This window comes from Pteropus medius, unplaced genomic scaffold, assembly GCF_902729225.1.
Source record: "Pteropus medius unplaced genomic scaffold, Ma_sr-lr_union100, whole genome shotgun sequence".
In the NCBI taxonomy this organism is placed as follows: domain Eukaryota; kingdom Metazoa; phylum Chordata; class Mammalia; order Chiroptera; family Pteropodidae; genus Pteropus; species Pteropus medius.
This window is the reverse complement of record NW_024356249.1, coordinates 7033818-7061408: the sequence shown is the minus strand read 5'-3', so window position 1 is coordinate 7061408 and position 27591 is coordinate 7033818. Positions and strand designations below refer to the sequence as shown.

General features: G+C 39.4%; 1 protein-coding gene and 1 pseudogene across 3 annotated transcripts in view; one reads left to right on the top strand and one right to left on the bottom strand.

Annotated features, from left to right (window-relative positions):
• CHCHD3 (coiled-coil-helix-coiled-coil-helix domain containing 3) overlaps positions 1-21740 on the bottom strand; it is a 254511-nt gene extending 232771 nt beyond the window's left edge. The window contains exons 1-2 of one of the 3 annotated variants that reach the window (XM_039860894.1): positions 21473-21740; positions 10574-10661 (exon numbers count right to left, since the gene is read on the bottom strand). In XM_039860894.1, coding sequence (XP_039716828.1) covers positions 10574-10661; positions 21473-21553 — 169 coding nt within the window. In that variant the 5' untranslated portion in view covers positions 21554-21740. The remainder of the gene's footprint in view (positions 1-10573; positions 10662-21472) is intronic. The other 2 variants (XM_039860893.1, XM_039860891.1) reach the window with 2 other exon arrangements.
• Positions 19144-19259, top strand: LOC120601332 (uncharacterized; annotated as a pseudogene).
• Positions 21741-27591: the final 5851 nt, after the last annotated feature.

Below are 27591 nucleotides of genomic sequence, written 5' to 3'. Positions count from 1 at the left end.
AGGGCCGTTCTCAATCAAAATATGACATGGCCTTACAAAGTTTCAGCTCAAGTCCTATAAGCAATAATGAGCAATTTTTAAAAATCACTGTTTTTAAAAGTTATACTTCATTTTTGTAAAAAGATGAACACGAGCTATGAAACAGTGGCTATGTCAGTACAGGTATAATGTTTAATAAGACAGAAAAAAAATCAGAAGGAGCAATATATCATTTACATGCTTACCAGGCTTGAAAAACACTATTAATTATGCAGTTCATGTTTTTTCTTAAAGATTTTTTTATTTAAAAAGCTAGACTATGTCAAAGGTGAAAAAACAATCGCGAAAAGAGGATTACAACATCCCATAACCTTATAATAAGCACTCTAAAAAGTTTCTGAGAGAGAATATTAAGCTATCAGTAAGTTTTATAAAGATGTCACAAAAGCAATTTATAGGCTCAATCTCATGAGATTCCCAAAGAAGTGAACGTGTTATTTAGAAAAATTAAAGAAAAACACTGTGCCCAATGGGTGTCTATATTGTCCTATAAAACTAAACAAACGCTGCTTCAGCCAACCTCATTTTTCCTGGCAGACAAAAAACCGCTGATCAGCCTCACCAGGTCCACAACTGTGCACATACGCAGGGTTAAAGCCAACTCTTCTTGCTAAAAGCACGAGTTTCGAGAAGAGAAATAAACGGAGGGCTGTTGGGGGTATTTTGTTAGAATAACAACAATTTGTTAAAGTAACTTGTTTAAATAATTATAAAGATGATATTCAGAATCCATAACCCAGCTGGTGGCATTAGTAAAACAATAAAAATGTTTTGGGGGAAATGTCAATCTTAAATACTGCTTTAATATTTTTTATTTAAATCAAATCTATCCCAATTACAGTAACTGATTTTCATATCATTCTTTGGGCCCATCCTCAAAAATGACATATAGCAATCGATGTTTTACCTTATTTTTAAAAGTCATGACATGACTGTTAGGTCAACAGCAAGACTAATTTTATCTGAAGAATTCAGTGTAACTGCCAAAACCAATCTGAAAGAGCTGTATGCATTATCATTACTGTAGCACATGGCAATAAGGTGAAAATGGGGTGCACAGGGTAAACGCCCAGATAAGCTACACCACATTCTTAAAAGGTTTTTTGAAAATCATTGTTAGTTAATCTTAGCTATTTACGTATGGTCTGAACACACCGGGCACCAGCTCCCTGGTCTCCGAGCTCAGATGACAGGAGCACCGGGTGTTCCTTCGAATCCCTAAACAGAAGCTGAACCAACCCTCAAAGTCCCTGAGCTTCCAGGCGCCAAAACTCCCAGGCTTCAAAGAGCTGGCCCCAGGGACTTGAGGAAGTAAGTGAGTGAGAGCAGAGACAGATCCTTTCAGGAAGAAAAAGCATATGCTTGGGTCAGATATTGAGATCCAGGGGAACAGCCGGCCGCCTGGGAGAGGAGATGGTGAGGAGGAGGTGTACTCTACAGGACAGCAAGGGGCACTCCTAGGGGAGGTGGCCAGACCTAAGCAGCTATTATTCCAAGTCGGAGCCCTAGGCCCAGACACCCTAACCTAACCTAACCCAACCCTCCTACCCTAAAATTCCAGGGCAAAGGGACTAACAACGTCAAATTAACTCTGACCCAAAGGAGAAGGAAAGTGAGGAGGGTAACAAGGATTGAGAGCGGAAGATCCTGGATGGAAAAATCCTAAATTGCTTCAACACTCCCCCAGACTTGGCAAGACTACGCAGACTTGACTTCTTTTCTAAGCAAAGTATCTAGGAGTGGGACACAAATCTCCACATCAATGTTTGCAAATCGGAGCCCCACTCCCTCCCTGGCTACTATTTCCGCACACTTGTAATTTTTACAAGACGGTGCTGAAGAAAAAGTCTCTTACAACAGGGCTTCACTGGGTTTGCTATGGTTAAGACTGGACACTGGCAAAGCACTGTATGGGCACCACGCACCTCACACCCATGCCCAATGGAACAAATTTAAGAGAAAGATCCCTCCTCCTTGCCTCTCGCTGACACATGCACTTATACATATCAGGCTTCATGAGTTGATTTGCTTTAGCGCCTTCATTCCATAAACGTCTATTGAGTACCTAATATTATAACATACTCACTGTGGTTGAGGGTCAAGATGAGTAATAGTACCCGCCCTCAAAGGCTCATAACCTATTAGGAAAGACAATTAAATGTGCAATTGCACTATAATGAAGCATGTGCTACCAGGATCAGTACTGTAGAATTAGTGACACAAGAAAAGGAGAGTCTTCAAAAAGGTCTGATGTGGGGAGTCCTCAGAAGATGATGGGGGATGGTAAATGCCTCGGCCCACTAAGACTTTCTTTAATCCCACTTTGCTTAATCATCTGACCTCAACAGGTCAACGTTTACCTACAGCAAAGACAGACGGAGCACTCAGCAAAGAGAGGTCAACACCAAGGCAAGCGGAAGTGCAGAAGGAAGTAACATAAAAGGAGGTCCGCAGAGGACAAATGAGGAATCTGAGGGAGAAGGGAGAGTAAATGGGCAATTACAGCATGATGTGATAAATGACAGGAAAATTACACACAGGGTGCTATGGGACCCCATGGGGAGTCCAGGAAAAACTTCCTGGGGTGGGTGATTTCCAGGCAGTGATAAGAACAACGAGAAAGAATGAGCCAGATAAGACAGGTAGGAGAAGAGGCGGGGGTGGAGCTGGGGTGGACAGGTGGAGAACGTTTTCAGACAGAAAAGAACAAGACCCAAAAAGGACACGTTCAAGGACACTCAAGAACTTCAGTAGGACTATATAAGCGAGTTCAACATGAGAGAGACGGGTTCGGAGATGACGTAGGAGACCGAAGTAGGAGATAGATGTGTAGGACTTCGTTGGCTATGTACAAGAAATTTCGTCACCCTGAGACGAAGGGTCTGGAGACTCTCAAGCTTTAAACGGAAGAATGACATGATCAGTTTCACGCTTTGGAAAGACTATTAGGGCTGCAGTGAGGATAGAATGGGGAATAGAAAACTGCAGGCAGGGATCCCAAGCTAGAGACTGTTAGAACAAGGCAGGAGACAGATGCTGGTGGCCAGACTAGGGCAATGACACCAGGCGTGGGAGAAATTATAAAACTTGAAAACAGAAAAATGAAAATGCAGAGCCTTGCTACTACTCATCAGATACAGAGCAAGGCCCGAGGGTGTCTCTCTCATGGCTGTTAACACAATGGGGGCGGACCAGCAAAGAATAAAATAAAACCAGAAAAGAGAAAGGGGACATGAAGTGAGGAGCAGAGCATTCCTTTATCTGACAAAGTAAATAAGTCCCCCTCCGCCAACAAAGTTAACACCCTGGCTTTCAGCAGCGGGCTACCTACAGCCTCATCATACAATCTGTGAGATGTTCTAACCACCTGATGCCTAAAGCAAGGAGATGGTTATCATTACTGGCCTATACCATAATTTCAAGCTCCAGTCTTTTGATGCTGGCCAATTAAAACCTATATTTCAATTAACCATGCAGTCAGGGGAACCAGGGCATGCAAAACCAGAATATTCTCTTAAGCATGTCACAGCAATCCTGTGAAAAAGTCTGAAGAACCTTACCATAATGATCCCATGGGTTCCCAAGGCTTTTCAAAGAATACTCAAGTACCATGACAGCTGTCAACAAAGTGTCAAGTGGCCCTGGGGGAAGAACGGGTTTAAAAGGGGGACCTAAAAGCACTTATTATTCCCAGGTAGGACAGATTTGGCCTAATACAGAGAGCATAGTAGGAATAATTCTAAATAAACTGCGGGAGACAGAAAAGGGTAAAGGAAAGAAATGAAATGCTAGTCAGACCCTACTTTTTTAAATGTTTTTTTTTTAACAAGGAAAACATCATCATCGACAACAATAACCTACTATTTGGTTGACAGCTGGAAGGGTCAATGGATTGATTCTGAAAACCTCTGCATGCAGTAGGAAAAACATACATTTAAAACTCTTGGGCAATTTATTTTAAGAGATCTGGGCCATCCAGATGATGTCCTCAAATTCTATCAAGTTCCAAGAAAGGCAAAAATATTGTTAATCAAGTGTGTAATTTATAACTGGCATCAAAAATAGTATTTTTATATATGTCTTGTACTGTATAATCGTTAAAGCTACTTATATAACCAGGGTCTGATATTTTATTTTATAAACTTTGAAACATGATTATAAAATTTATAGTTTTCTCTTTCTGGCTTATGATATATCATATCCATGACTTAACTGTTATGCTCCATAGTAACAGTTCTATTAGAAAACACAATCTGCTATCCCACAATTTACTTTAGTGTCCAAAATCTACTGTGGCCAAAAATGGGTGGGTTAATACAGCTTCTCTCTTTTTACCCCACGGTCACTAAAGTTGCTTCTTTCCGGCCCCTGCATACTGCGACTACATGGCATTACTATATTTCTGATCTAAGTATGCCATGCACCTCACGGAACAGCTGGTTCTTTCTAGAAATTTAGGAACAAGAAGGGAATTTCTCACCCACTTGATTTCATGCCACTTGGAAGCACTAACGCAAAGTAAATTCCACTACAGTAGTCACAGCGCAGGGGCCTCTGAAGATTTAATAAGCATCTAAGGCCAGTGGCCAATCAGTTAACAAAGAAATCAAAGGGCAGAAGTTCCAAGTCACAGAAAACTACTGAAAGGTGTGGCTCACGAACCCTTCGAAACCTCCTAAGCTTCTCTCCCCACAACTCCTTTCCTCCACCGCTACAGCCTTTTCTCTTCTGCATGACTCCACTTTCGTCAGCCCAAAATACCATAGAATATACAGTGCTGTCGACAATTTGCTGTCCCATTTTTTTAAATTTTCTATGCTCTCTTCTAAATTTCAAAATTAATTGAGTTTAAATATGTGCTGGTTTCTCAAAAATAAATATAACACAAAGAATGATGAATCAAGTGGCACAAGGAAAGTGCCCTAGGCCAGGGGAAGGAGGACTGAAGAGTGAGCCAAGGACCGCCACTAAGTAGCCACATAGGCCTAGTTACCAAATCCACCCAAATCCTCCTCTGCTTTTGCTTCTTCCGCCTTGACCATGTAGCTGCCGTCTTCCCTATGTCAAATTCCAACTCGGACTGTCTATTACCCTTCCACGAGCCCACCTGCATCATTTCACCTTCCCTGCTCAGAAGTGGTCTGATGTACCCCTATACTGCCTCGAGCAGAGGGCTGCTTTTTCTTTCCTTTTTTTTTTTTTTTTTTTTTTTACTACAGGGCCAATTGAGGACAAATAAAAATGCTTATGGGGCTAACTTTTTTTCATAAAAATGAAAATGGTTTTATTTAGTGCTATGGTGGAAAACATTCTTACCATTTAGATTGGTTTGTTAAATATAAAAATATCAATGAGAAAATCAGCACTGCATTTTCAGCCATAAAAATGTTATTAATGTCTGATTTTATTTGAAAAGTAGCAACTAATGCAACTTTCTAAACTTGCATCTTAAAATTAAATAAAGCTGCTCAGTAGGTTGCTAGGCCCTACAGGATAACTCTTTAACTTCGCTACCCATGAGACCCCAACATTTACAGAGAAACCCTTTATCTGAATTAATCTGATCTGTGTGCTAACTCTGCCAGGAACAGCTTCGACAGCAACATGCCCCATCCCTCTTATCCTCAAGGTCTGGCTCAAGTCCACTTGCTTGACCTTCATTGTCTAAATTCCTAAAACACTTGCTATGCCTCTCATATATTCTATCCATTTACATATTCATTCACCCACTCAAAAATATCATGAGCAGGTACTAAACTTACTTACCACACTATAAAGGTAAATATGCTTTGACCACAATAATAGTTCCTTGAAGTCAAAGATCGCTACCATGCTAACACCTGTTAACTGATAGAACAGTGAGTTCAACCATTCATTACTTGTAGACTGTTTATGGATTTCGTTTTAAGAACGAACTATACTGACTAGAGAATTTTATTTAAATAGTGTATATAAATTTCTTCCTTTTAGGAACTTTCAGGCAAATTATCAATTACAGCACACAAGAAAAGTGCAGAATTGAGATAGTGGCATCCACAAAGCTTCATATATTAAAAGTTGGACACTGAGATACTGTAACTAACTCCCTTCAGTTCTTGTAACTCAAGTCAAAGGAACAAGCACAGCTTGTTTACTGTGAACTCCCCCTACAGTGTTATGTCTAAATGAGCCCTAAAACACTGCTTAAAAATAACTAGGAAGGCCAGATTCTGGGGAAAAGAAATACATAGAACATATAGAGGAATCTGTTTCCCTAAATTGGCTATTTAGTTTGAGTTGTGCTCTTTCCTGCTTAAACTGGTTTCCTGCAATTTGTTAAGAATGCCAAATACTTAGTGATATCAGTGATATACTGGACACAAACTGGCAAATCACAAAGAAATTTACAGAGAAACTTGCTAGTGGCCTCCTAATATCATCTCCTCCCTGGTCCTTCATACTGATTCCGGGACAGAGGGTCCTCAGCGTGAGGTGGAGTCAAACATGAGACGTCTGACCTCACTATAAGCCAGAAAAACTAAAGGATCGGAGTGGAAAGGAAGAAAACAATATTCAACATGAATTTTTAAAATCAAAAGATGCAAGATGTTAATGAAAAGGTAAGTTTATAGGTATGTGCAATGATAACCCCTTATGTCAGCCTTTTAAAAAAAATGTCCTAGTATAAAAGCAAACCAATACGGATGAGATAACACATTTCATAGCAAAGAATTTGAGGCAGCAAGGACACAGTTAATTTCTTTAGAGCACATTCATTTATTAAAGTGGCATTACAATCTGCTGCATGTCACATAGTATATTATTTTGCCTAACAGCTTTACATGCAAATACTTATTGCAACGAGTCATTGATCTAGTTCAAGGTTTGTGAAAAACAGTTTCAGTAAAGTCTTTAGAGGAACTCACTTTCTTACAGAATAAATTATATTCTCAAAACTATACATATGACAAAATTTACTTTCTATATACAAAAATCCTGGGACTCTCAGTCCATCAAATACGCTGCCCTATATTCACACATATGAATAGCCTAGGGCTCATAGGAATTACAGTCCTGTGAGGAATAAAGCATTTTAATAAATATTAAAAATTCAACTCACATTTAATATATAATTCGGTTGACACTGAGAAATGTAGAAAAGGCTGGTGACATTTTTATCAATATATTTTTATAGACTTGAAAAATTATTTCATAACACATCTATATTATAAATCTTAAGAAATCTATTATTGAGTACTAACAAAACCCCCAAATAAAACAAATGCATAAAAGAACATAAACTTTGAGGCTTTCTATTTTCATACACATCTTTTTTAAATTTTAGGAAGAATAAATCTTTGTTAATTTGCACATAGTCTAACTGCTTTCTTAACCTAAAGGAACATTTCAAAACAGCATGTCAAATCTTTGCTCTTTTCTTGGGTTGGGTTGGAATGGGTAAGGGAAATATTATATTCCAAGAACCTATGCTATTAGCCTCGTTGAGCCTTTCTCACATCAGGGTGCAGACTGAATCTGTACGGCACATGACGGTACACAGGTGTGCCCCAGCTACTCTGAGTCTAAGGAATTGATACCTCTAGTACACCGGTAACACACAGGTTAGGAAGCTGTGCCACAGACTGAGGTGAAAATAGTATAGCTCAGGGAAACGCTCCCTGATGTCGCCATTTACCCACAATCCAGGGATGTGGAAAAGGCAGGAAACAGGATTCACAAACACACAGGGCCATCTAGCTCCCTAACCTCAGTTACCATATCATTAAAATCATCCAATGAAGTGCACGATGCCAAGCACTGATACAGTCTAGACTAGAGCTGTACAGCGATGATAAAAATGTCCTATGTCTGCGCTATCCAATATGGCAGCCACTAGCCACATGTGGTTACTGAGCACTGAATGTGACTAGTGCAACTGAGGAGCTGAGATTTTTATTTTATTTCATTTTAATTTAAATCTTAAGGCCACGTATGACTGGTGGCTACCAGTTAGAGAGCGTAGCTCGATTGTGACCATCAAAGCACCAGGTGGCATGCAAAGCGTTCTCAGTGCCCAGGCTCGTCACGGACCGAAGAGTTCACCAGTCACATCAAATGCAGAAAAGGGATGGGACGGGATCCTCAGTACGGCCAGAGTTCATCGCAATGCCAGTGTCGAGCTCTGCGGGCCATACTGTGAGCACTATTTATAGAAAGCCTCTCTACCCGCACCCATCTCTCAGAGGGTTGAAGAAGACAGCCCAAGAAGGAAAACGCTTTCTCTCCTTCGACTCACTCTTATCCGAGAGCCAACATGGGAAAAAGCTAGAAGAACCAACGGTCACTTACAGACAGAAGGTTCTTTCCCGAACTCAAGCAGAGCATCTCTGACAGGCAGCGCTTTCCCCCCACCTAGTTTCCATCACATGCTTTCTACGAACGAAGCAAGGTATCTTTCAAATTATAATAAAACAGAGTGGTTAACAGCATTTTCTCTGCAGTCACTTGAATTCAACTATCACCTCCGTTACTTACCAGCTGTGTGACTATGGGCAAGAGAACTAATCACGTCAAGTCTCGGTTTCCTTCTGCGTAAAATGGGGTAATAACAATACCTGCTTCGTAAGGTAAATAAGGACTAAACGAGACATATAAAGGATTTAGCAGAGTATGTGGCACATAATAAACACTATTTAAGTATTATTTATCACTATATCTTCATTATTTCACCATCTTCTTCTTCATCATCATCATCCTATCTCTTTAACAGGGTAGGTAAAAAAGAAATCTACCTAAAACAAATCATATTTAGATCAAATTCCGATTTTAAAAATATCTATATATTAAAGGATGACGTTGGAAAAGCAGAAAGAACCAGTCATGGTCTACCTTGGAGTCTAAGGAAAGCAGTTCAAATTATATTCTATGTACCACAGAAATCCGCCACTGGGACATGACACAAACTTTTCTTTTTTTTTTTTTTTTTTTAATTGCTGAGGCTTCCATGTGCATGGCAAAGCGTAAGGAAGTAGGGAGTGGAAACAGGGAGCCAGTTAAGAGGCTTCTGCAGAAGACAAGGTAAAAAGATGCTGGTTCTCCGGATTGGCATTTGCAGCAGTGAAGAAAGACGTGAAAGAACACATCCAGACATGTTTTAGAGATGGACTTAACAAGAATGGCTAATGGCCTAATGTAAGGAATAAGGAAATAGGAACACCAGCAAATCCCAGGTTTGGGGTTTGACTGCTTGTGCCTTTTACTGGGAAAGATGGAGAGCAGAAGCAACTCTGGAGAAGAAAAAGATCTGTTTTGGCTACATTCATTTGAAGATTTCTAAGTGGAGATTTTCATGTAGGCAGCTGTCTAAGTCGAGTTTCAGAGAGAGATGAGGGCTGGAGACATAATTTTGGGAGTCACAGTGTCTACATAATGATTCAAAAAGTATAAAATTAGATGAGATTACTTAGCAGAAATCAGCACAGAAGAGGATTCTGAGGATGCAAGTATGACAGGAGAAAAACCAAGAGTACCGCCCAAAAGCCAGAGAAAGGGTTTCCAGCAGGAAGGGAGTGGCCACTTTCTAAAGTTAATGAACTATGGATACTTCTTGTGGCTCCTACTAAACAAGAAATTGCAAAAGGACAAGAACTATTTCTTATTTACTGGGTACCTTCTGCTCTAAACATACCAAAAGCTCAATCTGTGGCTACTGAGTTAATGTTTAGTAAGATCACAACTGCAGACGTGAATGGCATCTGGGCAGCATCTCATCTTTCTCAGTGTATTTCAGTCTGTAGCCAGATTTACCACACAATATCCTTTTCTAATAAACACAGAAAATTCTCATTTAGCCCAAAGTTAATCATACTGACTATTTTCTTATTGCTATTTCACCAACAGACAGCATGTTCATTCATCAAATTGGGCAATGACAAGAATAGCGCCAGGCACATAGCCGGCATTTAGTAAATATTAGCTGGATGAATAAATGAATTAGGTAGGAGAGAAGAAAAGAAAGAGAAATAGTCTCTTATCCTGCAGAATCCACAGATAAAATGAGGCTTAATAATTCTCTATAGATTTCATTTAACACCATAATTTCATCGATAATTAAAACTGTGAAGGAATAAACTGTTTATAATCTTAGAAGAAACAGAAAATAAAATCATTGCAGATCGGTCACAATTTAGAACCAGTAAATCAATATTTTCTAAGTTCAATGTTTTTTTTATAAATATTTACTCCTCAATTTCTAATATCCCTATAAGTAATCCACTTTACACAAAAAAAGATATGAAGTAACCTTCTAAAACCTAACAGAAGATTCAGGAGCTGGATGAGAAAAAAAATTTCCAAAAACTGTTTGAAAGGACATTAATTCTAATTTTAGTGCAAAACGTATTAAAAGAAACCCTGATCCTAATTTCTAATACTCCCTATAAAAAGTCAAACATCCTAATATCAAAAGATAGACGTGTAGAGGAACTTGACTATCGAGTGAATTTTTACCACTTATATTTCCACTAAAAAATCTAAAATTAAAATTCTGAAATACCTGAGGCACCATAAGCACCAGAATACCGCTGAGACTTCGAGCCAGATGGAGAGGTTTCCTTCATACGATCAATCACATTTTCTGAAAGCTGAAAAAGCAACATCAAAATATAATCAATTATAAAGAACAAGAAAACAGTGCAATAGCATCCAAGTAATTTAATCATCCATATCAACATGTATAACAAATGGCCTAAAGAAATTAGGCTAAATCTAATAGCTAAAACACTAAAAACAAGTACGAACATCTTTGAGATTTCAAGATGCACCCCTCAGCACTACTCCTCTATTTCTTCTAATGCTCTAATTGCTCATTATAAATAACTCTTCTCCTCATTTTATACTGTGCACTAAATTGTAATCTCTGAGAAAATGTAAGCCATCAGAACTCCTTCGACTTTCCTCCGCTAATTCTACAAATTAATTCATGCATGCAACAGGCCTTAGCTCCTTCCTTCCTTCCAGTCTCAAAGGAAGTGGTATCCCACCCTCCCTCAAGACTAACCACAATCAGTCCTTAAACAGATTTTATTATATACCAACTACGTGCCAGGAAGTAGGCTAGACTTCAGGTATTCAACAATCGTCACGTTGCTTACAGTGGAGTAGAAGAAACTGACAATCCTTAGGCATTTAAATATAATGCGAAGGGCACTACTCACGTCAGCCAGCCTGCGATGAAGTGCACAGAAAGCATAACAGGCAGGGCACCTAGCTTGGCTTCGGGAGTGGGGCTGGGCACGGGGCTGGGAAGGATGAACGGAAGTTAGGAAGAGTAGGACCAGAGTATTCCAAAAAGGACATGCATGAAGAAAAAGATGAGAAACAGGCCTTGCCACTATTAAATAGATATCAAGAGAGATAACAAGTAAGCAGTTGGCAATAGGGCAGAGGCTCTGAGGAAATACTTAGGTCTGGAGATTAAGAGTTATCAGTCCCACAATTCTATCATATCATCCTTTTTTCTTTTCTTTATAGCCCTTACCACTCACTATCTGATGCTTTCTTGTTTACTGTCTCCCTTTCACACTAGAAAGAAAGCTCCATGAAAGCAAGGATGCGGCTGTCCTGTCTACGATTATATCCCCAGAGCCTCAATAAGCCTGGTTAGTTGAATGAAGGGTTAAATAAATGAAAGAAATGATATGAAAGAATAAAAGAATGGCAGAAGTAGGAAGCTGGAGAGGAGGCTTAGTGCAAGAGAAGGTGGGGAGAGAAATAAGACTTTAGATTTTGAGTACTCTTAGTAAGCCCTTCCAAATTAAGGAGTTTGAACTTGATCCTGGGCACTACTGATGGATTTTAAGCACGGTAATAACACAATCCAACTTACTTTTTAAAAAAGTCACTCTAGTTACAGTATACAGAACAGACTGAAGGAGGACGGACAAGCACAGAAGCAGGAGGACCCCGAAGGAAGCTAAAGGACCAATTAAGAAGCCATTAAGCATATGTCCACACAAATGTGCACAGGAATGTTCACAGCGGCATTATTCCTAATAGCAAGAGTGGAAACAAACTAATGTCCATCTACTGGTGAATGGATAAACAAATATTATATACCCATACCATGGAATACAATTCGGCAAGAGAAAGAAATGAAGTTCTGATATATGGTACAACATATATAAACCTAAAAAACAATTAAAGTGAAGGAAGCCAGACAAAAAAAAAAGGCCTCATATTGTATAATCCCATTTATATGAACTGCCCAGAAAAGGCAACTCTATCTAGACAAGAAGTAGATGATAAGTGGTTGCCCAGGGTCTGGGTGGGAGTGGGGATTAACTGTAAGTGGTCATGAGAGCTTACTTGGGTGATGAAAATGCTCTCAAACTGGATTGTGGTGATGGCTGCACAACTTAGTAAATTTATTAGAAAGTGTTGTATACAGAAAACAGATGAATTTTATGTATGTAAATTATACCACAATAAACCTGTCCTAAAAAATCTATTACAGAAATACAGGGAGAACACATCCAAAAGATACTTAGGATTCAACACAGCTACCAATCACTGAGTGCTTATTACATGCCAGGCACTGCACTACACTAAACACTTTACTCATTTAAACCCTTAACAATCTGTAGATACTTTTATTATCTCCACGCATAGGAGAGGAACCCGAAGCACAGCCAGACTGAATACCTCGCCTTGAGTTTCGCAGTTTATCAGTAATGAGGCCAGGATTCAAACCCAGAAAGTCCAAGTCTCAAGGTCGCACTCAGGCACCCCCTTTCATGCCAGACTCAGTGTCTGACCAGATGTGGGGGTGAAGCAGAAGTCATCAAGGACGTTCAGGTTTCAGGGTCGAGTAACTGGGTGACCCACCTCCTGAATCCTCAAGGTCCGTCTTCCAATTTCCTCTTAACTTACCAATATCAGGCTTGTAACCCAATACAGCAGCGAAAGTGTTCTGGTAAAGGTCACCAGTGACCGTGTTAATAAACTTTTGTTTACATTTATATAAATAATTATCTTTTACATTTATGTTTATAAAGAACCTAATTTATGTGGATTTCCCTTAATATCTAACACCTGTGGTCACTCTCCTCTTCTAGAAACCCCTCCCTGGGCTTCCTGACATCCCACTATCCCAGTTGTCCTCAGACTCGGCCACATGTCATCTCTTTTGCAGGCATCCCCTCCCTGGCCTACCCTTAAATGCAAGAGGGCCCCCCATTCTGTTCTTTGTCTTTACTTTCTTCTCACTCTAATGCTCTTGTTGGTGCTCCCATCCACTCCCTTGATTTTTAACTGCTGTTGATAACGAATTCTAAATCCATTATCTCCAGCCCAAGACCTGTATCCCAAAAGGCAAACCTGTACATTAAACTGCCTAATGGACACCTCCCCTTCAGACCACAAGCACCTCAAACCAAACATGTCCCAAATAAAATTCATGTTTCCTAAAAACCTGTTCTTCCTCTTGCCTGCCTTATCTCATTAAGGACACCATTTCCATCCAGCTTCCTAAATCGAAACATAGGACAGTCCTCGATTCCTCTCTCCCTCGTTCTCTTAGCCATGACTTCTTCAACCCCTAAATATTTATTGAATCCATCATCTCTTCTCCCTACTCATTCCCCTATCCAAATTCATGGCACCACCAATAATCCTTCTAAAATGAAAATCTGATTACATTTCTCTCTGCTTCAAAACCTTCAATCGTTATCTTCTGCTGGGAAAGTCCAAATTTCTTTGCCTGGCATTCAAGACTTCCTCATCATCTGGTTACAGCCTAACGCACCAACCTCAACTTCCATAGCTTTCTCCTTAAAACTTCATGCCCTGTTCTCGAGCCATACCCACTACCTGTTTGCTGCCATCTCTATGCCTTTGCCCACGCCTGCATTGCCTTCTCCCCTGGCCCACTGGGAGGGAATCACCTTTCAAAATCCAGTTCAAATATCCTAAAGCCTTCTCTCACCAAACCAGCTCGCCATTCCATCCCAACTCTGCCCACCCAAAGGTACCTTCCTTGTGCCCCACTGCACCTTGCACACTTCTCCAATATGGCACTCCAATGGCAGAACAAGTAGTTGCCTTTCTGCCTTTCCACAAAATTGTGAGTTCCTATATATTCATGAGTCATTCATTCGAAAAATACTTACTAGGCCCTTGGGATATATCAGTGAACGAAACAGTTGGCACATCTCAGGATGAACAGTTACCTATATCTCAAGACCCAAACTAGAATGGAGGGAGGTGAGACAGTCAAGGGAAAGATCGCAGCTCAATAGTTGGGATTTGAAGGAAAAATCCATGACTCTTTTCTTGGCAGAGAAGTGGAGCTTCTTAAAAAAGAGAGTGCCGAGAGACGACCTGAAAATGCCAGAGCCAGGTGCCCCTTCTTCAACTGACAGCCACTGACACTGCTGCTGAAACTCATCTACAAAGCTGAGATAGGGCTTAGGAAAAACCCTTTAAGGCTGACTCAATCCTCTCCATTTACAGGTGAGAAAAAGAGATCCTAAGTAATGTCGTTACTGATAACACCAGGACCACCTGCAGTAACCCCCGACCTCTAGCTCTGTGCTTTCTCCATACTAAGCAATACACTCCTTCAATCCCACTTCAGAAAATAAAAATGGCATCACTTCCTCTTGAGATAAAATGAGCCTTATTAAGTTTTAGACTCTTAAAGATATTTTAATTGCTATATAATATATAAAAAGTTCATTCACTATATACATATTTATATACCATAGTAATATAGCTATATTTTATGTTAACATATCACATATACTATGTATTACACACTATGCACGTTACATATCTAATTTTTGTTTAAAGCTAATACGCATAAAGCTAATTTGACAAATATTATTTTATATTTTAATTTATATTTCTATATTTCAGGCCAAAGTCACCGAACTACATTATTACACACACACACACACACACACACACACACGCACACTTAACCTAATCAGAAGTGAATGTGTTTGCTAATAATCTTTCACCTGTACTGGAGACAATCCAGTACAGGTGAAAGATTATTAGCACTTACTTCTAAATCCCACTTCATCTACTTCTCACCAAAATTCATTATCTACTGCTACTTTCAAAATGAGTACTACAAAAAGCCCTTCTTATCCCTAAATCAGTCTCAAGAGTAAGTTACTTTTACTCCTTAAAACAAAAAGCTGTCCCAGAATAGAGGAAAAAGCACTGGCCACCTACTAGCTTTTTAATCTTAGGGAAGTCATCTCGAGGACCTCACTTTCCTCATCTGAAAACAAAGTAATACCTACCCCTGGACTTATAGGAAGGATTATAGGTGCGCTGAGAACTGTAACGTGCGACACAAATATTTGGCAGAGTTACTACTAACACAGCTCCAGCCATTGGGACTTCAACTGATCGTTCATCTTGGCTCACTCTCATCAGCTCAGGCCGAGTCTGTACTGATCTTCTTCCTGTACATGCTGTGTGAAGACCAGGCCTACAGTCATCGCCAGGAACAGCTGCGTAAGTCCTGATAGGAGAATGTGAGTTGCTCACTTATTCCTATCTATACTCTGCAGGTAGTAAAAGTGCAAGGTCTCTTTCAACCTAATCACTAATTGTTTTTTGTTTTTTATTTATTTTTGTGGCTTATCTGATACCTCAAAACTTGCTACTTAATGTCAAATTCTAACATCAATTCAAAACATTTCACAATGTGGGCTGTGGCTGCTATTTCAGTAAATTTATAAGCTCGTCCTCCGAGGAGCACAATTCATTTTTTGAGTTGATAAATTCATTGTAAGGTTGCCTTATTAGAGCCCACCTTTTTTTTTCTTACAATCATTCATAAGTGCATCCTCAGGCTCTTCCACAGGAGTGTCCCTGGCAGCCTACCATTGTGACTCTGCTTACTCTAAGCACGATTTACTCTCTCCAGTCCATTCACAGCTATGTTGATACAAGGCAGAAGCCATGCTATCCTTCGTACCTCAAGTTAATACCTGCTGAGTTGACCTTCCAGCTAGCTGCAGTAATAAGTTCAGACTCACCTGATCTCCTCTGTGAACTGTGGTACTCACTTGTAAAGCAGCTGACAAGATTTAGAGATGCTGGCCAGGGTTATACACACAATCTGTAACAGTAGAACTCCTCTTTGTGATGCAAAATGACCCCCAAAAGGGGTCAAAAGTACAACGTAAGCTACCACAAGAGCTAGATAAGCAGCTTCTATGTAAGAAGCAACTTCTTTAGGAAACATCTTTCTGTAAACAGGGGACTTCTTATAATTTTTTTTTTTTCTATCTAAAGATCTATAGCTACTACAGCTGGTTTCCCAACATCTCTGGAATCTCCTTCAAGGCAAATACCAAGTGCAATATACCCACACACACATTAATGCTAGAATTATGCCCCGATGTTCATGGATTCAGGAATCTATGGATTAATTCCTCAACTACACGCAAAACTATCTGCTTAGTATATTGTTCTGAGCAGGGTCCGTGCCTTACAGATTTACTTCCATCAACGAATAGAACTTAAGAACCACTTGGTTCTAACATAAGAGAGAACCAAGAGAAGCGGGCCTGCCAACAGAGCAGAATTCAGCCCACTGATTTTTGATTATCCACCTTATTCTCTATGGCTCCTACAGACAAATCTAAGTAAATGGGGTTTGCCAGTTTTTGGTGTGTACTGCTCACCACACCAACATGTGCTCCAGAGAAGAGGAAAAAAATGTGTGTCATCTATAGTCCCCCCACTCATCTCTTCCCAAACTCCTTGGTTGGTCTGATCTAAAAGTGGCATAAACACATGACCCACTGACCCAGAATTCAGTATTTTCTGTGAAACAGGAAACTGAGTGAGATGAACAAAAATATTCTACTTCCAAAGAATAGAGCAAAAAGAGAACTCACTTTACATTTTTCTCGAAGATATAAAGTTAGAACCACATGAGACAGAAACGATTTGGACCCTCACCTCCATAAGTTTTTCTCATCCACTTCCAGATGTGTCTTATTAAATTGATTAAAGGACTTGCATCCATTTTTCTCACTTGGTCTTCCTTCCATGTAGGATAGGTCATTTTCTCTGTGAGTGTTGGTTTTCTTTTCAAATACCATTTACAGATACAGGCTCCAAAAATTGCCAATATTATTTGGAAGATATTACTCTCACATACTTATGCATGGGAAAGGGGAAATGTCATATAAATTACAATATATATGTAATGTAATTTTTAGCTTATGTTTGTAGTTTGTCAGCTGCATTTCTTTGCATTTGTTACTAGCAAAAAACATGAACTTCTGTCTGTATAAAATTTAGAAAGCTTAACATGATACTATAACCAAGGATTCCTAAAATCTAAAGTGCAAAGGGACCAATCACCTACCAGTTAACTGAATTACCTGAACAACATTCCTCAACACTCTCCGTGACTGACTAGATTTATCCTCAACATCCCACACGAGATAATCTCTCCATTTAGGAGCTCTCAACTCCCAATGCTTCCCAAGGTACTAGCTGTGTTTCATATAAGCATCCATAGTACCACAACTGTCTTCTGTGAATTTCAGCTTGCAACTTCAAGGCCAGTGCAAAGATTAGCTTATGCCTGGAAAGCGTGATAAATATTACTTTGAAAATGATACTGATTGAAATTGACATTTGCTCTGGAAGAGATCGCTCACAGCTTTGATGTTTCAGATAAACTTGTGGAAGGCATACTTTCCAAGCAGGCACAGCAGGTGCTCAAATAAATCCTATTAAGCACATGTAATATGAATAATGAAAATGGTTGGTCTTTCTATCACAAGAAATTTATTTTAGACTTGGAGAAGAAGGCAAGACAAGAGAGCGGCCTTTTATCCAACCCATGAGTTGTTTCAGAGTCAAAGCTGGCAACAGGTGTAAGAATACAGGTTATTTGATGGAAGTGGGGTAAAAGCTATCAATTGCTAAGGGTAAAAGAAAAAAATAAGACCCTATAAATACCACGAGAATAATGCTTAGTAGGTGAAAACAAACTTTAAACTTTAATTTTAAGTAGATCCTTTCATTGCTAGCTATTGAGGACCTTAGCAAGAAAAATCTGGAAAAACGTAATTAATAAACACAGCCTACTTCCTGAAAGCCTTATGTTGCTTACTAAATGTTACTCTTTGTATATTAAGATAAATGAAGATAAAATTACTATCCTTATCAGTGAAACACAGAATTGGTTTTCCAGTAGTGGTTGAGTCTGTTCGATTGTTGGTACACTCTCATTTCTTACGAGTGATGACTTAATTGTTATGTCATCATTGGGAAATTTGGAAAGTTTTCTTTAGTAGGGCTAAATCACCTACCTGCAATTCAACACTGAAGTTTGGGCCTCATCGGCATCACATTTTAATCAACTGAGCTGAAAACAGTGGGCTCACTTATGATACTGAGAGTGTTGCTTATCCTTCCCCATGCCTCGAAAGGAACAAGATGATAGTTTCAAGCTAAGTAAAATATAAAGATGAGCTGAAAATATCTAAAAAAAAACACTAGACAAAAATCTCACCAGCTATCAGTTGCAGAACTCAGGACTCCCATTTCCCAATCCACACCCCTTTAGGTATGCCTGTGGGAGCACAAAATGCTCTTATTTTCATCTATTGTTTTGCACTCATGTAAGTTTACTTATCCATTCCCTTGAACAGCTCTAATAACAGCTATTACTCACATAAATACAAATGCTCTCAAAGTACTAGACACTGTGCTAGATGCTTACATACATTACGTTGAATTCTCTCAAGTAGTGCAGGATACATAATTATCACAAGTAAACTGCATTATCCAGATATACTGAACAGGGAAGCAGTCAAAAGTGACTTGTCCAGGGCTACCAGTAAGAGCAGAGCCAGGACCAAACCCAGGTCTGCTAGGTTGTGAAGCACATGCTCTTTCCACTCCACTACACAGCACTTCTAAAGAATCTTAGAATATTAGATGTAGAAGGAACCCTAAAATAACAGCTGCCTTTTATTCAAAATCTACATTGTGGACGTGGTTCCATAGTATAGCGGTTAGCACATCCGCTTTACACACAGAAGGTCGTGTGTTCGCGCCCCAGAGGAGCCACGGTCCATGGTCTATGGCCATGCCACCCTGAACAAGCCCGATGTCTGATCTCGTAAGCTAAGCAGGGTCGGGCCTGGTTAGTACTTGGATGGGAGACCACCTAGGAAAACCAGGTGCTGTAAGCATAAATAATAATAAATTTTTTTAAAAAAATCTACATGTGCCATGTGTTTTAAATACCTTATCTCATTTTCTCACCACAATCAAGAGAAGTGATGGCATTCCGCTTTAAGGATAAGGAAATATGATCAGAGAAGTGACCTGTCCAAGGCTTCAGGCTGGTAAATGCCCAGTCTTAAACTGAGGTCTATTTAACTCCAGGTTGATGTTCATGACCTCAAAGAAGTCAAAATGACCCATTAAGTACTCAACAATTCAACAGCATGCCATTTTTAGAGGAAACTGCAATGGGCTGAGTTAGACTACGAGAAACTTTCAATGCCACTACACTCGCAGAATTTCAGAACTGGAAAATATTAGAATTAGTGATATACTCAAGTGCCATTATTTTGCAGATGAGAAAACCAAAGCCCAGAGAAATTGCAAATCGCCCTTGAAAAAAAATCTGAAGCAACAGAGAACATTGCAAGGACATTCCAGGTGAAGGGCACATACTGAAGAAAAGCAAAGTACAGAGGTCAAAATGAGCATGCTGTGTGTGGGAATTTTAACAATATCGATCACACACTATGAGAAAGAAAAAAATAAAGAATACTTCCATTATGTTGAGTGGCCAAAGGACATACCTTCTTTGGTTTAAAAAAAAAAAAAAAGAGTTTTTAAAAAATAGTTTTATAACAAATCTTTCCATTTTAATCTAATATCTAACCCTAGTATCCTATTTAACCTTATCTAATATTTCATATGCATCTCTGTGCTGTGGCTAAAGTCTCTTTTAATTTTGTTTGCTGTCATCACTGTTTCTGTATTAGAGTATGAGAACATGGATTTATACATTTTTCTAGGCAATGACTTCTTGCCCAAAACTTACTTCGCTTTCTCATTTTTCTTTTTCACCCTCTAGTTTGAAACATGCAAAGCCTAACGGCAAGATTAAACAAATCTCTGCAAAAAAAACTCAAGCGTTTATGGTTATTTTTATTTTACTCCAAAGAGTACCAACTAAACCACAACAACGCAAAAAATGCAGCCTCAGACATTTTATTACATACTGTGCTACAACCACTAATTAATATAAAGAAATGCTGGTCACAGACCAAAAATGAAGTTCAACAGTCTGAGTTTCTACAAAGAAAACTTTAATAAATTCTTCTCAAGGTGACAGTTTCAGAGTAAAAAGTTTTAAAACACTTAAATATTTAAGAAGTTTTATTTCCTAGCAACAAATGCTAAAAATTATTTACATATATAATTTACTTATGCTGGTTGTATAATAACAGATAAAGAAAATATAAACTATAAAACTTTCTAAAGTCAAAATGCATTATTTACTAGATTCAGGCATACTTCCAAAAATGTGAAGTTCCAAATTCAGGTGCTGCAGAGTTTGTTAATGAAGTCAGTGCTGGGATACTGACCGCCTAGAGAAAAATCAAGTTTTCAGTTTATGTATCAAGTACATGCAGGTGGCATTTAAAAATTCTCTACAATGTCTTGGTTGGAACTGACTGCATTATTTCCAGTGGTCTGCAAAAATGCAACCCTATTTGAGGCCCTCGCAGGCTGGCAGACATAAGTCCTGAAGCAACTGGCCTAGTCCAAAACTTAGGCACAGAGAGCCACAAAGGAGGTGCCTGGGAAAGAATAGATATCAAGTGAAAGTGAGCAGGGAGAAGCAAGCAGTCACCTGAGGCAGGCCACAAAAGTCAGTAATTCAGGCTGTGTGTATTGGAGGAATGGATGGTATGAGAAGAGTACTAAATGACAGAGAGCTGATAAAGTGTTCCTTAAAATGCCAAATCACCCCAAGAGAGGTGATGTGAGCAGTGCAAAAGCAGGGTTTTGGGTCTTGAACCTAGGAGGAGTAAGACAGGCCCCATTTCACAGATAGGCACAATGAGGCAGGGGTTTCAAATAAAGTCCCATAACTAGTGAGTAATATAGCCGAGACTAGACTGTAAGCCTTTGGAGGGTCTAAATCAACCTGGCAACCCCCACGCGCCAAGCAGTGCTCAACACTTGGCACTCAAGCAGGAAATATCTTTGAATGAACGTCCGAAGTCTTGAAACTTCAAGCTTCTTTGCAGAAAACTCGGCTTCGGGCCGGAAAACACTGGGGGCCAGGATGGGGAAAATCAGGCTGAGCAGGTCCCAGGAAGGTCATAAGTTTGGGGTCCGAGTCCGAGCGCTGGCCCTCCGCCCGCCCACTGTCACTCACCCGGATGCCCTTCACCACGGTGATGTTCTCATTCTCGTCCGCCTCGAAGGTGACCCGGCGTGTGCTGGCGGTCCCGCCCATGGCTTCTTCTGTCCCCGCAGAGACCTAGCGTGGACCCACGATCACTTCAGGCCCCACGCGCATAGACGCGCGTGGACGCGCCCGCACGCTTCCCTCGCACAGGGAGTGCAAGGCCACGACCCCAAGAAGCAAGGAGAAGGCTTCGGTCCGGAGCTCCCACCTCCTCCGGTCACGCTCCACAAGAAGGTGCCTGGGGTTGGTGAGAGATACGAACAGCCCGCCTCTACTCCTTAGGGGCGCCTGGATTGGTTGGCCGGGACCCGGATGCTATGGCAACAAGTGGTATTTGACAAGGTTTCCGGAGCCCCTAGGTATAGTGGGAATTGTAGTCTGAATCGCGCGCCAAGGGTGCTGGGACTTTCTCGCTTTTAATCTGTGAACGCGAGGGGAGAGTGGAATTCTGGGAGTTGTGGTCTTGACTGCAGGAAAGACTAACAGGGCAGCTTGCTGGGGAGTTCATTTTTCTTACAAGACATGCTTTGAAGATTGTATTCTAGAAATTTAGGCTAATGAGTTGAAAGAGCCTCTCTCCTAAAGGAACTCAGTTTAATGAGAAGATGCACTTTCCTATAAAATAAAAAAAAACTTTCTATTTGGCCTTTGGCTTTATCCCATGAACTATGTATGTACTGTTTAATTTATTTTTGCAAAGTAAGATTTCTAAATATTATGGTTTTCAAATCTGCATATAAGAAAACAAGTAGAAAATAAAGTATTTGCACCAAGCATGCCCAATACTTTTTTGTGTCTCCTTCCACTTCACGCATGGAAGCTAATTAGGCCAGTAATACCGATAAGACAAAAAAGTTAAGTGATTGCCAAAGATGGCATAAATTAATGGAGGAATTAAAACTACATCAAAGTTGAGAAGATGTATTTTGGAAAGTTTCTATTTCACCTCTACAAGATTAGTAGATAACTTTTAAGTTATCTACAGGCACAGTTAAAAACAATTTTCTTTTTTTTTTTTTTTTTTTTTTGCTAATTTTTCTGACATGTAAGTTTAGCCATATGACCTTAGTCTTACAGAGGCATGTATATTTTCTTTAGAAATTAGGCTAATGGTGCTACTATCTTCAGTACCTTTTAACATTAAAAAGGAGCCAGGCACAATACAGCATGGCATCCTGTTACTCCAAAAGTATCTACAAAACTGCAGTAACATTTTTGAGCTCCAATTATGTGCTGATTTATTACTATATGAATCTTTCGGGCAGAGGCCATGAGTTTTTTTGTCTCTGTATCCCAGGTCAGAGTACTGAATTTATTACATGTCATTTTATTCTTTTCAACATATATGTATCTAACCTTCCTTCTCTAGGGAACTAAAGATCCCAGGAAGCATGTCTTGTTTCTTTGGGACTGCTCCTCCCCAAGCACACCCTCCTCACTTATTACCACAATATTATAGCAGGTATTGGAGGTTCTACATAAAACAGATGCTCAATAAATTCTTACCAAAAAAAACAATTTAAAAAAGTTACTTGGAGAGAGTACAGAGACAAAGGAACCAAAAGTTGTCTTGACTATATTTATCTACTTAGAATATTAAATGAGTTTATTCACCCAAATAAATATGATGAAGGCTAATCATGAAAAAGTACTTTGGTACCTTCACTTTTTATGATACAGAAACATGTAAGTGGTCTCATCAAGTAATCTAAAAATACTTTAGATATGCAATACAGTATTTTTAGCTATAGTGGGTCTTGAACATCCTCATCACAAGAAAAAGAAGTTTGAAACTATGTATATAGACAGATGTTAGCTATACTTATTGTGGTGATCATTTCACAATATATACAAATGTGCAATCATTATGTTGTACATCTAAAACTAACAGAGTGTTATATGTTGGTTGTTGGTTACAGGACACAAGATCAACATGTAAGAATTAATTGTATTTCTACGAGCTAGCAATTAACATACTAAAATGAAATTAGGAAAACAATTTCATTTATAATAGTGTAAAAGCAAGTTGAATGTTCATTAACTGATAACTGAGTAAACAAGATGTAGTATATCCAGACAATGGAGTATTATTCAGCAATAAAAAGGAATAAAGTACTCACAGGTGCTACAATATGGATGAACCTCGAGAACATTATGCCAAGAGAAAGAAGTCAGACACAGAAGACTACATGTTGTATGATTCCATTTAAATAAAATGTTCAGAATAGGCAGATCTAATCATAGAAAATGAAAGTAGATTAGGTTTTCCAAGGGCAGGGAGAGGGTAAGGTGGGGAATTTTTCTAGTTGGTACAAGGTTTATTTTTCAGGGATTGATAAAAATATTCTGAAATTAGATTATGGTGATGATGGTTGTACAACTCAGTAAATATACTAACACTCATTGAATTGTACACTTAAAATGAATAAACTGTATGTTATATAAATTACATATCGATAAAGCTTTTAATGAATGTATAGCTATCCAAACATGATAAATTTTATTTATCATTTAATAAAGTCAATAATAGGGTTTTTTTAGGGACAAAAAAGAAAAGAAAATGTGAGAAGCTTCAAGATAGTGAAAAACAAGCCAATGAAGTAAAAAGAAACTAGAATAAAACAGACCTTCAAAAATTTGCATAGTCCTACAAGTAACAGAGCACTGGAGTGAAGACCCACAACTCCAGAAGCTTCTAGAATTGCCTAGAATTCAGAAAGGCCTTCCAACTGTAGTTTTTGTAATGGCCTGCTCTATTGAGTTGCCTTGTCTTCCTGAAGTTCAGCTGTTCTATATTTCCTAGGTTCTGGGGCACTCAGCAAGCTTACCAGAGAATCTTCCTAATCAGGTGAGGCCAAAGCAAATATCTACAACGATAATACAACACGATATTTCCTTCCAGCCAAGAAACCAGCACTGTAAGTGAAACGAATGGATGTCAACAGTTCACTTTGATGCAGAGCAGAGAACTGAGCAGTCGTTTGATTCTTTACAAATCTTAGCTTGGCCATCAAGCAATATTATCCTCCAACTCCTTCACCCTGAGCGATTTCTTGTTTTCCCACCATGTTAAACCATTGGAATTAATGCTGTAAACAAACAAGGAAATACTTTTGCTGTCAAATCTCAATCATCAATAATGGCTGCCTCCCCTGAAAAAAACCCACTTGGACTTCCAAATCACTCTAACAAACAATTCCAGAAGTCTCAAGGTAGGAAGAGGGTTTTCACTATATTTCTGATTTTTCATTTCCAACTTTAAAAGAAAAGTTGCAGAAGGCAAAATCCTGGTGATGCCTCTTCTATCACTTTTCTCTGTACATCATTTGACTGTCCCTGATATACTAATTAAGAGTGGAGGAAGTGATGGGTGAAAAGGAGGGATAAAAACAGAAAGAACATGACCTGGCATGATGAGGAATCAGGGAGAGAGACCTGTTCCTGGTCCCCAGACAGAAAGGCTAATCAATGTGTTGATCATCATAGCTCTCTCCCCAGCTTGTCTCAGAAACATTTCAACTGCACCGTGGAGTGGTCAGATTCCATGACCTGTGCTGAAATATAATCTAAATATAATGATCATGTTATGTGAGTTAAAATTGGAACACATGCTCTGACTATAATTTATGTACTTTAGAGACAATTATATTGGTCCTTGAAATCAAGATCATCCTAGAAAATCTAGGACATATAGCTGCCATACTTATAAAAAACCAATTAAAATCACTGAAAAGTGCTTCTTATGTGGTGCAGACAATCAATACTAAGTCATTCTGAATATATAGACTAAAACTTATTCGACAAGCCATAACGGGACATTGGCCTTAAAGCTTTCTCCATCAATTAAGAATTATATAAAAACAACGAAGCTCTTAAACAGTAGTTCTGTGTGTGTGTGTGTGTGTGTGTGTGTGTGTACATGTGCAAATGTGCTTATTTGACATATTTTGAATACAAGAATATTGGGCAGCATATTTGAAGACATTAAAAACCCCAGAATGGCATAAATAAATCAGCAATAATTATAAGGCATTCATGAATACCATATAACGATGTGTCTCTGTGTCTTTGAAAGTATCTATAGTAGTAGCACACCAATCACATGGTCTCCCTTTAGCATCCCATCACTGTTCAAGCAAAACTGATCACTGCACTGTCCATGAACCTAGTAAAATCATTAATCAGGGTTCTCCCATATTTCAGGAGCCTCCACCTATGACTTCCACTTAATAGTACCCTTTCTTATCTTCATTTCTTGTTCACAATAAATTGTGTATGCTGTGCCACATCATGTCATGGGATGGGCTCTGGTGACCATTCTACTTCACAGACATCACCTAACACCATATAGCTGAAAAGAATTTTACATATGGGTTATAACTTGGCAATGCGCCAAGATTTTCTGGTACCTGTGGCATAACCCTTATTCTAAAGTAAAGTCTCAACAAATTTATAGCCGGTTTCTAAAAGGCCATTCTCTGCCATTTCCTAGACATTCTTCTGTTATATTTTTTGCATTTTTATGGGTTTTTTCCCCCCCCCTGACACCTCATTTCTTTTCTCCATACTCTATCTCCGTCAGAATATAGTGGCTAAAATCCTGAGTGTTGGTATCAGGGCAGGGAAGGAGGGATGCCAGTGAGTTGGGAATAGTCTGCCGGAGGACAAGAGGTCAACCCAGCCCAGCTCCTGGAACCTTTGATTTTCTTCATGTTAGATTTGGAGTGATCACCTCTGACAACCAGAGCCCAAGTCAGAAGAGGCTCATTCCTCATCTCCGATCCTTAAACAGGCACAAACATTCCATCTGTCATCTCTCTGGCCTTGATGAATTTTCAAACCATTTTTATTTGAGAGCACAGGGACATTCCCATAACCCTTTAACAATATCTACCTGTCATAGATCTTGAGTGATTTCTCAAATACAGGCTGTTAGCTTCTTTACTTCTAAATAACAAATGCTTGAAATGCATCAAAGTTACATGAGCACTTCTGCTATCATGTTGGACAGGCAGATAAATGCCTGTTTATTGATGCTAATAGTGTAGAAATGTCCCTAAGTATACATTCTACACAACTGGTCCTCCCCTGAGTATGTTGCCCTGTTTGGTTTCACTTTTGCCTCACCTCAGTGAGGCACCCAAGGATGGCACATTGTGGGCATCTCAACTCCAGTGAAACTCTGTTTTACTCACACATTCCAAAGCACAGTGTATCCAAATCCTCAGCCTGGAACAAGAGACTAGACAATGTAATTCTTTTATTCAGAATCACAGGACTTTCAAGTAGAAGTGACTGTAACAATCATCTAATCTCCCTCATTATTTCACGGACAAAGGAGCTGACATCTAGAGAGGCTGAGTGAGTTGCCCAAGACTCACGGTAGAAAGTAGGTTTTCACTATGTTCTCCTTGGGGAGATTCCAGACTTCCAGCCATTCATTCTAGTACTTTGCCACCACCTCATGCTGGTCCCGCATGAGAAACTGCCCTCGCAAGCCCTGCATGCCAGGCTCCAATGCCCAATAGGAGATATTGCAATGACTGCAAACATGACTATTAAGCAGAGATGGGGAGAGATAGTGCACAGAGGTGGCAATGCAGGCATCCAGCACAGAGGTGGCTCAGTCCTGGCATGAGTATACCTTTCCCAAGGGAATATTAGAGGCTTCATCAATGTATTCACTAATCGTGCACTAGCTAATGATCCAGCAATTCTACTGTGACACAACAGAAATGAATGCCTATATCTACTGACAGACACATACAGGAATATTCATTGTAACTTTATTCACAAGAGCCCTAAGTGTCCATCGCTTTTAGAATGTATAAATAAATTGTAGGATATTCATGCAATGAAATGCTATACTACAAAGAAAAAGAATAAAGTACACCCAACAGCATGGCTGAATATCACAGACATGAGGTTAAGCAAAAGAAGCCAGACACGAAAGAATACATGCTGCAAGAGGCCATTTACAAGGTGTTCAGGCATAGGCAAACTAATCTGTGGTGGTAGATATCAGAGTAAATGTGACCTTTATGAGCAGGGTTGAATGGGAGAGGAGACAGTAGAGTCTTCTGCTA